The sequence below is a fragment of the Toxorhynchites rutilus genome, chromosome 1, assembly GCF_029784135.1.
Source record: "Toxorhynchites rutilus septentrionalis strain SRP chromosome 1, ASM2978413v1, whole genome shotgun sequence".
In the NCBI taxonomy this organism is placed as follows: Eukaryota; Metazoa; Arthropoda; class Insecta; order Diptera; family Culicidae; genus Toxorhynchites; species Toxorhynchites rutilus.
The window spans coordinates 171,357,158-171,370,054 of NC_073744.1; the positions used below are offsets into that span (position 1 = coordinate 171,357,158).

The 12,897-nt window shown below is 39.3% G+C and overlaps 2 protein-coding genes and 1 non-coding gene across 3 annotated transcripts; 1 reads left to right on the forward strand and 2 right to left on the reverse strand.

Moving 5' to 3' along the window:
* Positions 1–1,234: 1,234 nt before the first annotated feature.
* On the reverse strand, positions 1,235–2,925 carry LOC129773724 (60S ribosomal protein L7a). Its single transcript, XM_055777372.1, has 4 exons — positions 2,770–2,925; positions 2,333–2,453; positions 1,852–2,222; positions 1,235–1,658 (listed from the first exon to the last, which is right to left on the reverse strand). The coding sequence occupies exons 1-4, from the start codon at positions 2,782–2,784 to the stop codon at positions 1,353–1,355; spliced, it is 813 nt and encodes a 270-aa protein (XP_055633347.1). The 5' UTR covers positions 2,785–2,925; the 3' UTR covers positions 1,235–1,352.
* LOC129763868 (small nucleolar RNA SNORD36) lies at positions 1,736–1,816 on the reverse strand. The gene has a single exon (XR_008741052.1). It is a non-coding gene; the product is annotated as a small nucleolar RNA SNORD36 (small nucleolar RNA).
* Positions 2,926–10,435: 7,510 nt separating the features above from the next.
* On the forward strand, positions 10,436–11,989 carry LOC129778405 (putative zinc finger protein C09F5.3). Its single transcript, XM_055785289.1, has 2 exons — positions 10,436–11,100; positions 11,166–11,989. The coding sequence occupies exons 1-2, from the start codon at positions 10,531–10,533 to the stop codon at positions 11,862–11,864; spliced, it is 1,269 nt and encodes a 422-aa protein (XP_055641264.1). The 5' UTR covers positions 10,436–10,530; the 3' UTR covers positions 11,865–11,989.
* The last annotated feature ends 908 nt before the right edge of the window (positions 11,990–12,897 follow it).

Sequence of the window (12,897 nt, forward strand, 5' to 3'; positions counted from 1 at the left end):
TGCAGGGGCTTCCTTTCGACCGATACGAGAAGGATTTGCAATTGGCGATCTAACGCAAAACGTAAACGATCGGTGAGACATCTGGATTTTGTTTTTGAGCTAAGAAAATGATGCACATGTAACCTAAAACTCAAAAACAAATCACGTATATTTTACGTCCGGGCTTTCCAAGGTAGTTCTCACATGCAGGAATCGTGCATTTTTCTACTTGTGTTTGATTGTGCTCTCGAATTTCCTTCTTTAATACAACAATTGTCAACATTTTTATAGTTTTCACTACTGAAAGAGGTTAATAAATAACATGTTATATATAAAATTGCGCAGAATTAAATTTCTTACAAACTCATCGCAATCAAATAATCTTATATGATTATAACATTGTAATTTATGGAAAGAACTACAAAGCTTCCATAAGCTCACATGGCAAAATTTAAAACCATCATCACTTTCACCGCAGCGCCGCCTAGGTGTAGATTTGTACGTTAGATGACCAATATTTGAAGCGCAACAAATGCCACCCATCATTTACTTAGTGAAAAAATGTAAATTATAATACTTGTACCGAATCATTCGTCATATGTTATGAATGAAACAATGTAAAATGATGATTTTCTAACCTTTTCAGCGTAGAAAGAATACTTCAATCCGGGAAATTTGCAGAAAATTTCAGATTTTTCAAAACAAATCAAACCAATTCCATAGAAAACAAAAACAAAACATCGTCATTTTACTCGCTGCGCCATCTGCTTGCAATTCTGACGTAAATTCGTCAATTAGATAAATGTGGTTTTTCAGATCGAGATAATCTCTAACCAAGCTCGAATTTCATGTGTTTGCAAATTGCATATATTTCAGCGTTTCTGAAACGCTTCCCAAATGAAAATAGAAGCAAGCAAGAACGCAAACCAGAACGGAATAATTCATTGAAGAATTACAAGCAAACTAAACTATTGACTTGCTCGGTACTATAAAATTTTCCGACAAGAGTTGCGTTCGATTTTCCATCACATGTAGGAAAATCTGTTATTGGAAAAAGTTGATTTCGTAATTTTACATATTTCTTTAAGTGAATGTGATTGATTCCACCAGAAAATCCATTATCATATTAGCTTCACAAAATGGAACACGATGCTCAATGTAGCAGTTCAGCTTTTCTCGGGAAAATTAAATAATCAACTGACACACTATGGTATATTAAAGAAAACACAGAAAAATAGAGGAAAAACAGCCTAGATTCAATTTCTCGTTTCTTTATTCTCTTTCCTCGCACGCACTTGTTCCTCTCGTGTCGACGAAAGAACACCCAAAACGCTCCTCTTACATAAAGATTAAACACCTAGGATAGCAACTCCTTACGTCGTCTTCTGGGTCAACTCGCGGGCCTTGGCCTTCTCCAGTTTGGCAATGCGGGCCATACTCTTCGGGCCCAGCAGACCACCTCCCCAGTGCTTGCGGATCTCCTCGTAGCGATCGTTGAAGTTGGTTTTGATCGACTCGATCAGCTTGGCCAGGTTGGCGCGATCCGAGTTGTCCACCTGGGTCAGAGCCACGCAGGTGCAGGTCTTGCGGTACAGCAACGTTCCCAGCCGGGATTTGCCCTTGATGATGCAGTATGGGATGCCCATCTTACGGCACAGAGCGGGCAGATAAACGACGAGCTAAAAAGCAGGAACAAAAAAATATCGTTTAGATACTAATTCCTGTCAAATAATTGTTGAATCATGGTGAAATTGGAAACCATCAGAATAAAAGTGTCAACGTGAATTTTGTCTCAACATTGGGAATTCAGGTGAAGAAATTCTTCTCATCATTTGGGGGAAAAACAAACACAAACTGCGTTTCGCTACTCACCTCAATCGGATCGACATCGTGAGCGATGACAACCAGCTGGGCCTTCTTCTGCTCCACTAGCTTCACAACGGTGTTGGCACCCTGACGCAGCTGGTTGGTCTTCTTCGCTGGCGGTTCCTCCTTACCGGCGGCCTTTGCCTCAGCCTTAGCCTTCAGACGCTGGATTTTGGCGATCGGATTCTCCGGTCGGTATTTCTCCATCAGCTTGAACAGCTGCTGGGCCGTGTGCTTATCGAGAGCCTGTGAGAACTGGTTGATCGGCGGTGGGATCTTCAAACGCTTCTGCAGGACGGCCTTGTGGCGCTGGATGCGGATATACTTCGGCCAGCGAACGAAACGGGACAGATCGCGCTTGGGCTGCACATTCTGACCTGAAAAAAGAGATCAAGTGTTGGTAATTCGGAAACGTTTCTCCTTAAAAACGTGCCTCTTCTCCACGTTTTGTCAGAACACATTTACTTCGTAATCAAATGATACTCACCGATTCCGTAGTTCTTAACGCGCTTCTCAAACAGTGGATTGACCACTTTCTTAACCTCAACCTTTTTGACAGCCAGAGGTGCGGCGGCAACTTTCTTGCCCGCTACCTTCTTCTTGTTTGGCTAGAATTGTAAAATATCATCGTTAGTGCATTGCACAAACTCAATTTTTACGGCGCGGGTAACGAAATGGATCCCCGCGGAACAATATAGCCATCATTCGACATTTAGCAACTGTTTTGCTTCCACACTCTGCTCACCCAACTATGAGGGCTGTCAACTCGCTAAGTACACACAACATAAACCAAAGTTGTTTGGTCGGAAACGGATTTTGTCGATATTTCCAACCGAACGCAGGATTTACACACGCACCGCCTCGTTCCGACGGAGAGTCCTGTTCGTTCCCGCAGTCTAAACACCTTCCGAAATCACAACGTACCTTCTTATTCACCATTTTTAACAGCGCCGATTGGGAATACGCTCTTGTGTTTCTTGAAACCAAGATGGAAAAGAGCTAAATGTGACGTCACGTCCTCGGAGGACAGTTTAGCCAACGTGAAAAAGCTGATACGAAACGTGAGCTTGACAGCTGTGGGGCGAAAATGGTACTGTCCGCTGAACTGAAATATGTACACAAATAGTGAGCTATGAGCCGAGGGGCTCACTATAACATGTTGGGGATGGGTTGAGGACAGCTTTAAAAAAAAATAATTTTCTCAAACACAATGTGAACTATTGCGAAGCTTCTCGAGGAATTTTGGAGCTCCTATTTCTTCCGAAATTTTACCGCTTAATTTATTAACATAATCTTAATCAAGGGTAATACATTTCTCGTAGTGGTATAACATTTTTACGATCAATTTCCCAGTAACTTAACTCGTAAAGGTGGCCGTACACTGTTTGCCCGGAGTTCAAATATTTGATATTTTCTGACAGATAAGGTATGATTTGACATTTGTACAAACACTATTTTGTTTGCCACTCTTCAATTTTCAACAGTGGTAAACAATTTCAAACACCGAATATGGAAAAAATCCGCTGAAATATTCAAGGTAACCTAACCATGTACCGACAGGTTCGAAGAACAGACTGAAAAAATATTTTAGACATCCAATAATTGAATATTTGCTTGTCGTGTTTTGTGTAGAATATATTTGATCAGTACACGTTGACCAAATTTTATCTGTCAAAAAGAGTCAAATATTTGGCTTCGGTAAAACAGTGTATGAGCACCCTAACAAATGTAAACAAATCAAGCAAACGGGTGCACTCTATAAGTTTTTGATTATTAACACTCCTATACTCGCGCATTGGTCTGTCAGACCGAGAAATCAATAATTCGTTCATTTCTCAGAATATATCAACACTACGACCTTGCGATTCTCTCTAGCTTCGTTATTCGTCGTTCGTCATCGTTTAGCGTGTCGCATGTGTTGGTGCAAAGGGGACGTGTGCCACTTTTTTAACACTTTCGGTCTGACACACCGACGCGAGTATAGGAGTAACTTTTTCGGACAAGTGCCTTTTTTCATATTCTAGAATATTGTTGAATGAAATGTATAAATTAATGTTAGTGGCGTGTAATATTTATAGAATATAATGCATAAGATCATTACTTTATATTCCAGAACCTTTATCATCTGGTAATTATCTAGAAGGTTGTTATACATTCTTCTCTTAAATAAAAGACCCGAAAAACATGCCACAACTGCATCAAATGTGAAAATATGTTTGTTTTGAGCATGTAGTTATGCTATGTTCTGATTCTTACTCCAATGAAACCACAATCAATTAATCCTTTTTTATTTTATTTTATAACTCTTTATACTTCCATGAATTATATTCAGTTGCTTACTTTTAATTAATAATAGTGAAAAATTCAAATTTCGATATTTGTGTTAGAGTATCAAAAATTACTCTGTTTTGAGGAGGCTGAATTAGATGACTATTAAAATATAATAAAGACGAAGAAAACATACTTTTTGGAGTTTTTTCATTCAATCATACCATCTTCTTCAAATAAATGCCAATAAAGCCTGAAAAATACACAATGGCAACATTACAGAGAAGTTCAATTTTCGGTCTGTGACACCGTGCGCGAGTATACGTGTTACGATTTTGCACGCGAGTACAGGAGGGTTAAATGTATTGTAAAAGCAATCATTCAGACACCAATACACCGATACAAAAAAAAAGTTCAATGTTTAGATTCTGATTTTATGCACTCGCCACTTCCCACCGACGAAGTAACAAAGCAATCAACAACACGAAGTCGTACTTCGATCATTTTGAGTTTTTGTTTCTTTCGGGTGTTGTTAACGCTTTCAGTGGGATTCAACTGCCTTTAGCTCGAAGCGCAGGTATCTGGATTGTTTTCAGTAGTTATTTTGAAATGCTGCTCGTGCAACGTAAATTGTCCAATGTACAAACGCGGTCATTCAAAATGTCCAATGTAACATTTTTCACTCCAAGGCTTTATCTTTAAACTAATATCGTGGAACAATAGTTGCAATTGGTTTTTTAGAGTTATTATTGACTCCTAATGAAGAAAGTTGTGATAAATATAGATTCATTTTAAAATAATTCGCAAAACAATGCTCCGGTCTACAGCTTAGTGTTTCTCGAATTGACGTAACTGTTAGGCTAGGCGCAAATAGAGACACGTATAGCGCGAGTAACTTGGCGCGACATAGCGCCTGTTCTTGTGGGTAATGAAAACAGATAGAAAGGCGCAAATTGATCAGGTAACGCGAGATGATGCAGCGCTCGTAAGACGTGGCTTGCGTGACGCTTTAGGTGAACCACAGTTTCTCGTGCTGGTCGTGCCGGGTGTGGTGGTTGTATTGGTGAATAATAATGTAGCGCCGTAAATCTGACATTGTATGGTTTTTCCGGTCCGGTGGTTGTGTTAGTAAATGAATATATCGCGCAACTATGAGTGAGTCAGATATTGTATGCGAGTGGCACGTTATTCATACCAAACTGCAACTTAATATGCGCACCATCACGCGTCGTGTGTAACACTTATGAATCGTGTTGGTAGTCTCGTGTTAGCTCACGATTGTCATACGCTTCTCAATTTGCGCCTAGCCTTACATTGGACCTTTTTAAAAGTTACGCAAAAATTCCTCGAGTCTCTCAAAATACTCTTTCACAGCTTTGACCAGTTGCGCACAGTTTGGTGTGTACGGATTTTGAAGGAACATATCCAACATCGTTTCCATTTCTTCCGACGGCTGAAATCGCGTTTTAGATCGATCTTTAGCAAACATGGTACACACGTAGCACGAAGCTTCTCCACCCTATCGTTATTTTCTGTGTTCATCTGAAGTGCTCGTGAAGCCTTTCATAAATTTAGAAACACACTTTTTAAGTGAATATGAAGAGTCGTTGTTCTCTGGTTTTTAATTTTCACGTTGTTAATTAGGTACATAAATGTATGTTCATTTAGCAATCGATCAAAACATTTATATGCAAGCTGAGTACAAGAGAATACAAACCAAAAATTAAAATTAATGGCGTCATCCTTTGTTAGAAAAAAGGCTTTTCGACTAATCCACGTGTTTGTTGGCTTAACGTGTTTCCAACATTGTCTGGCTCATAAATATTTCTTCAATTAACTTGGTTCGCGATTATCTGTCCATTTCTGCGAGCACCCCGTGCTTACTAGCTCTTTTTCCACTTAGTCTAACCACCTTGCTCGTTGCGCTCCTCATTGTCTTCCGGTACTCGCCGGATTCCCGATGAACACAATTTTTACATGATAGTTGTTTGGTATTCATATCTGTCTTTGATACTTTATGAATACTGGGTTCACGGATGAGTTGCGTGAGCTCGTGGATCCGTGCTTCTTTTTTACCATTCTAAGCATTGAAATGTCCCATGATTATCTTGTAAATGTTGTAAGTCATCTTTGTCATCATCGGGACTTGAAAGGTGAGGGCTGTGCACCTTTATAATGCTGATGTTGAAGAAATTGCCCTTAATTCTTAGCTGCAAATTCGTAAGTTGTTTGTAATTGGCAAATTGGGTAATCACTTCAAAATTTATTGGCCACCACTCAATCACACATATCATGATATTTTCTAAAAAACGCGTCATTCTTGAACCCAGCGTCATGGGTCGGGAGTACAGGTTAAAAGCATTCAAATAATATAATTCAATGATTTTCATTGAACTTTTCAAAATTTAGAACACTGTAAACTATGAAAATTTTTAGCACTTTGAACACTATAAATAACATAGAATAAATCATTCGTTTGACATTCGACGCGATAGTGCTGCTGCAAGCATAGACTGCATGTGTGAATTGATGGAGGCGTTGACGGAACGTGGGCGTTCTGTTTCTTGACGTTCTATGCAGGGCCCGAAATCTTCGAAGGTGAAAAATGAAGACCGACTCTATTCTCAGTAGCTTCGCTTCCACTAGAACTGCTTCGGCAGTCGCCCACAACAAAAAGTGACTTGACTAGAAAATGAATTGTCTAGCGTTGACTAGCGAGGATGACTGGTGAACTAGTCCAGTCAGTGGTTATTTTAACTGACTCAACTAATGAACATAAATCTGCCTCTTCATTCAACTGACTTCAATCCACATTTCTACTCCCCTAGGAACGAAATTTATACCCGCGTATGCAATCTTATTTTTACGTCCATACCCTTCGTATTTGACAACCAATTATGAGCCAACGTTGGGCCAATCTGGCACCGCGTCGATCACACGCAAAACTGCTCGACCCTTATTAAGGCTCTGTTTCTTTTCAAGGAAATGAAAATAAAATGTAATGAAAGAAATACTGTTGATCAAAAATATGTATTTTATTTCTAGAAAAAGCAATTTACACTTAAATACAATTGCAACTTGAAATACAATCATCAACTTATCGGATATTCACTTAGTTTTATAATGTACATCTAAATATATATTCATGTTATAAGTATGTGTAGTATATAATAATATTAATGTGAATGCCTGCTGTCGGTGGAGCGGTGGAAGGCAATGCGAGATTAACCTGGAAATAAATAAAATAATTAATACGAAAGTTATAATGTACTTTAGTTAGAGATAATAGGAACAATAACAAAAACGATTCCTTGGTCTAGAGAAAACCAGAAACAAGGAACCGTTTTTACTATTAGCTCGATTCCGTTCATAACAAAAAACATGAAAACTATGCAACAAAAATAAATCATTGTACTCACCTGTATTTACTATGATGCCTGTTGAAGCTGGAGCAATAAAAGGCAATGTGAAATTAACCTGAAATGAAAATAATAAATAGTATAAATGTATATAAAATATTATAGCCTATAGAAACGATATTATTTTTATTATATTACAGGAATAAATATTCGTTATCATTTAACAAATATTTATTCCGGTCACATCCCTGGATACGGGAAAATTATCCGGCACAATTCAACTGCCTCTGTGTCTCTGTCGACCAACTTACAAAAATCGTTTCTCTTTCCAAAAACTGTTGTGTTGTGTTTTGACAGTTCAATGAGGAAAAAAAAGGCTGCTGTGATAGCGATTCGCTCAATTCGTGTAGTTTTATTGTGATTCTAGCAGAAGCATAGGGCAGTGCTGTCTGCGGGTGGCAAGGCGGGGTAAAATTCCGGCACATTTGTAGCACTTTTCGTCACTCGGTCGACACTGCCCACTCTACATTGTTGTGTCGAATCGGTCCCAACAAATGGTGTCGACAACGATGCCGATATCGTGCCATTTTGCAATGATTTTGTCGACCTACCCTTCGTATTCGACAACCAATTACGAGCCAAACCTGTGCCAATCTGGCACCGCGTCGACCGATTGAAAAACTGCTCGAACCTTATTATGGCGGTATTTGTTTTGAAGAAAGTTTAAAGTTTCCAAGGAACAAAAAAAATAAAATTGCGTTGGTCACAAACATTTATTTTTCATACTATGCTTTCAAACTTAATACAATGCCACTAAAATTGAAAGCAAACATTTGCAGCGTTCATGTTGTCAGCAGCAAATCCCCGAAAGGTGCAAATTTTCTTCGGAACTTTATCCACTCTCAGCTCAATTGTTTTCGTCGCATCTTGTGCTCTACAGCGACAGCAGGAGAATTCATCATCGACTATTGGGATATCAGTGGATGGCTGGTTGCAGCTACAGCATAATGTTTCCTTATTGACACAGATCGAGTTTTTGTCTTCTTCGAAACCACCTTCTCCGTTCTCATATCACTTCTACCCGATGATGTCTGCCGTTTGAAGAAGTTGATGAAAACTGCATTTAAAGTTTCCTTCGATCGTCCGTCTCGATTGCAACGGAATATTGCTGTGCCATTGAGAGTTTAAGGGTTTCTGAAAAATATGAGATAGAGGTAAAATGTTCTGTAGATCGAAAGCAATGAAACAAAATACTTCTGTTACCTGTCCATACTTCGATTGGAAGTTTTCTCTGTGTTGTTTTACCGAGCAGTATTCCAATTGAGAATAGAATCCATAAAACCAGCTGATATTGGCGACTGTTTCTTTAACACTTTCATGTTTCATGTTTTGACAGTTCAACGAGAAGGAGAAAAACTATCGCTGCAGTGATGCCTTTTCGCTCAGTATAAATAATCGCATACAATTATAATTGAAAGTGTAGACAGTGCTGCCTGTGGGGAGGCAAGGCGGGGTATGGTTCCAGCACTTTTGTAGCACTTTCCGTCGCTCGGTCCACTTTGTACATATAACCGCTCGAAAATATAGGAATCTGGGTTCCCGCTCTAAACTGTTTTCGAGCGGTTATCGGTCCGATGTCGACCGAGCGCCATAAAATGTTACAAAAGTGCCGGAATCTAATCCCGCTTTGCCCCCCGCAAGCAGCACTGCCTATAGTTTCAGCTATAAATGAACTCGATACATCAACTGAGCGAAACGGCATCACTGCAAGTATTGTTTTTTCTCTTTCTATCCGAACTGTCATTTAAAACAAAACAGAAAATGTATCGAGAATCAGATGTCGTAAGTACGAGAAGTTTTTCAATTAGGTTACGATTTATTGTTTTATATTATATTTTTCCAGTTTGTTCACATGGTTTCACCAGATTGGGCCGCCTACATGATGCAGAATTCATTTGCCGTGCAACAAATAAGACAGCAACACCAAACAATTGGTCGGTATACATGCCTCCTCCGATTTGGAATCCTGATGGAGCTGGATTATCTGGGATGATTATGCTATCACCTATCACCTTCAGGGGTAAGGAAAATTTCAATGTATATAGTTTTCTTCGATATTTGCTGTGAATACAATTTTCATTTCAGTGAGGCCACAATACTTCAATTAAGTAGTTGTTGGTTCACACTCGAACATTTCGTGGTCTTCGGATGGGACACATGCTTCCGCATACAAATGGTTTCACCAGAGTGGACTACCCACACGATTCAGAATCCATTGCAGTGCAGTAAGTAACAGCAGCATCCAGCAGTTGGTGGCCACCCACTCCTGCCCCCCGCCACGCTGTAAAAAAACAATATCTGAGCACATCCGTAAAATTATGCGCAATCATTGTGATACGACGAGAAATACCGTCACGATAGCAAGTACATAGTGCGGTAAAATATGAATTGAATCAGATATAATTTAATCAATTATGTTTTGTTTCAGTGATGCAGTATGCAATATGCAATATACTAATAAAGATCATAGAAAATCATATACATACAATATCATATACAATTAAGTGTAATGTGTAATATATTTGTTTATATTTATAAAGAAATAAATAATTCCTATCAACGGTCCATTTTTTTTCATCACTTTTTATTCTCATTATCATGAAAAACAAAATAAAACCATAATAGAGTGGAGTAGTTTTTCGGTCGGTCGACGCGGTGCCAGATTGGCACAGTGTTGGCCCATAATTGGTTGTCAAATACGAAGGATAGGTCGACAAAATCATTGCAAAATGGCACGATATCGGTATCGTTGTCGACACCATTTGTTGGGACCAACCTGACACAACAAAGTAGACTGGGTTGTAACCCCATCGTTTTCGCCTCACCGATATGCTATAACTTCCGCTCAACATCGATGAGCACCCCTGTGCTCCTATCAAATAATTTGACATTGCGTATGTCATAAACTACATAGAGGAAAAATATAAACAAAACAGAAAAAATAATATGAATTATATATAGTTAGTTTGATAACGATTTGCGCTGTTTCAAAATTTTAATGAAGATGGCTCAATCAACGAAAAAATTCGCATATGCGTCTGCGAACCAAAAACCTGTCGCCTCGACAGGTTCTTGCGGAAAACAGCCAAAGTCCTCTATAAAATCCATAATATTGGAACAAAATGGTGAGAAACGGATACTTAAAAAAGTGAAACTCAAAGGGCCTCTAAAAGTCCCGCCGAAAATTAAACCTACGCAGGAACTGAATAAAATCCACAAACCCGAAGTAGCTAAAGATCAACTGTTTACATGCATATTCTGTAGTGGGAAGTTCAAAAGTAAAAAGGAACTGGAGACACACATTTTAAAACATGGGACAGAATCTCAGCAAAGCAAAAAGATAGAAGAAACAACAAATTTAAAACAGGAAAGTGCCATAATGCTTATTGAGTGTGAATGGTGTCCCGAAACGTTCATTTCAATGTCACGAGCGATTGAACACAAATATCGGAAGCATAGTCACGAGAGTAAAAATTATTTCTGCACTTTATGCGGCAAATTGTTCCCACTTAAGGTAGCTCTTGATCAACACCAGAGTCTGGAGCATAAAAACGTTAAGAAAGCGAAGGTAGCCTAAATAGTCCACTGTTCAGTAATACGTCTTTTTCAACACGATTATAAATTCCATTTTAGGTGTCCAGTTTGGACTTCACTTGTGAATTTTGTAGCATTGCGTTCCTTTCACGGGATGCTCTCGAGCTACACGTCAAAACCGCCCACAACCTGGAGAATCGTATGATGGCACACCCTTTCTTCCCTCCGCCATCGAAAAAGGTCCGCCTCAACCGAGCCGGGGAAATCATTTCCATTTACTACTGTCATCTCTGCGGATGTGAGTATATGCTCAAGTTCAACTTGCTTAAGCATATCGATATGCATCACTCGTACGAGGAGCGCTGTGCGATCCCGGAAGATCTGCTCAAATGTAGCACTTGCGATTCGGTGTTCTACACGAAACGAGCATTCGATGTGCACAATGTTCACCACAAACCCGAAGATCTTTACGTTACGAGCGAAGAGCATCGGCTGAACATTGTGGCGAGAGTGGACCAGGATTTCGACTTTCGACGGGTGCCGACGGCTATGGACAATGCGATGAAGACGATTGAAGGTGTCGGATCGGAATCCGCGACGGTTTTAGCCAAGAAGCACCGCGCGAAGGGAACCAAGGGTAAAGCAGCAGCATCCGCCAGTACCACAACGCGAACATCCAGTGGCGGTGACCTCGGTACAAACACACCAGCAGGATCTATCAGCTTGAATGATTTGAGTGCTACGGCTTGTGTGAGCTCAGTTGGCATCGAAGCGTTACAGTTTTTGCTTGGTGATTAATTGGCATGTTCGGAATAAGAATGAAATTACTATAGTCAGTTTATGTGGCGATGTAGAAGTCGTTTCTGGCTTGTTTAATATAATTAAATCGAATGGTTGTTTATGAATTTCTAAATATCCAAAAATAGTTGGACCTATTAAGATTATTCTATCACATTTAAAAACAAAGTTTTCCATTCACATTGAACATTATTCTGGTAGGAGAAGTTAATTTTCGTTCATAATTTCCTTTTTAAAGGGGTTTGAGAATTATTATCGTTTGACGTTTCTCTAATTCATAAAACGAAGTTCATTTCGTTCTCACCGTGAAGTGTAAACGGAATAAGTCCCACGCTCATTGAAAATCGGAGAATTTCTCCACCAATCAGGATTTTTTTTTTCTTTAATTCTTCTTTTTTAGTACTGCATATAATTCTAATTACAATTTTAATCATTGTGGTAAATGAAAAGTTAACGGTATAAACAAGGCGCCTGTATACATACCAAGACGGGTCTATGGTACTAGGTGAGGCCGTTTCGTCACTAAGTTGGATAGGGGAGCGGTATATGAAAACAGTACGGAAGAAAGCAGAAGGGGAATTTTTTCCTTGAAGTGTGAAAGAGACAGACTGATCTTGTTTTCGAGCGAGCTTGGGCACAAGCGTATTGTGTTTTGTTTACAAACAAAACACAGGAGACTTCCAAGTTGGCTCAATGTTTACAAAAATGTCCAACTAGAGGTAAAAATGTCTAACTAAACGTGTTGCTTCACAGATCTGTTCAATTAGCTTAATGTCGATGTAGATGTAAATTACTGTACAACCAAATCAAAACAAAAGCCGAGACACAAAGCCCAGACAAAAACCAAACGAGCCGTCCGTCTCCGTCAATTATTCTTTTCTACAAACCCTACCGGTCGTTTTCGTTGAACGTATGCTGACGGGTCGTTACGTTGCTGGTGTATGTGAATGTTTTCATGAGAATTGCATTGTAGAATCATTGACGTATCGTGACGTGACGGGACGTGAACGTGACGTGTATGTTGTATGTGAAT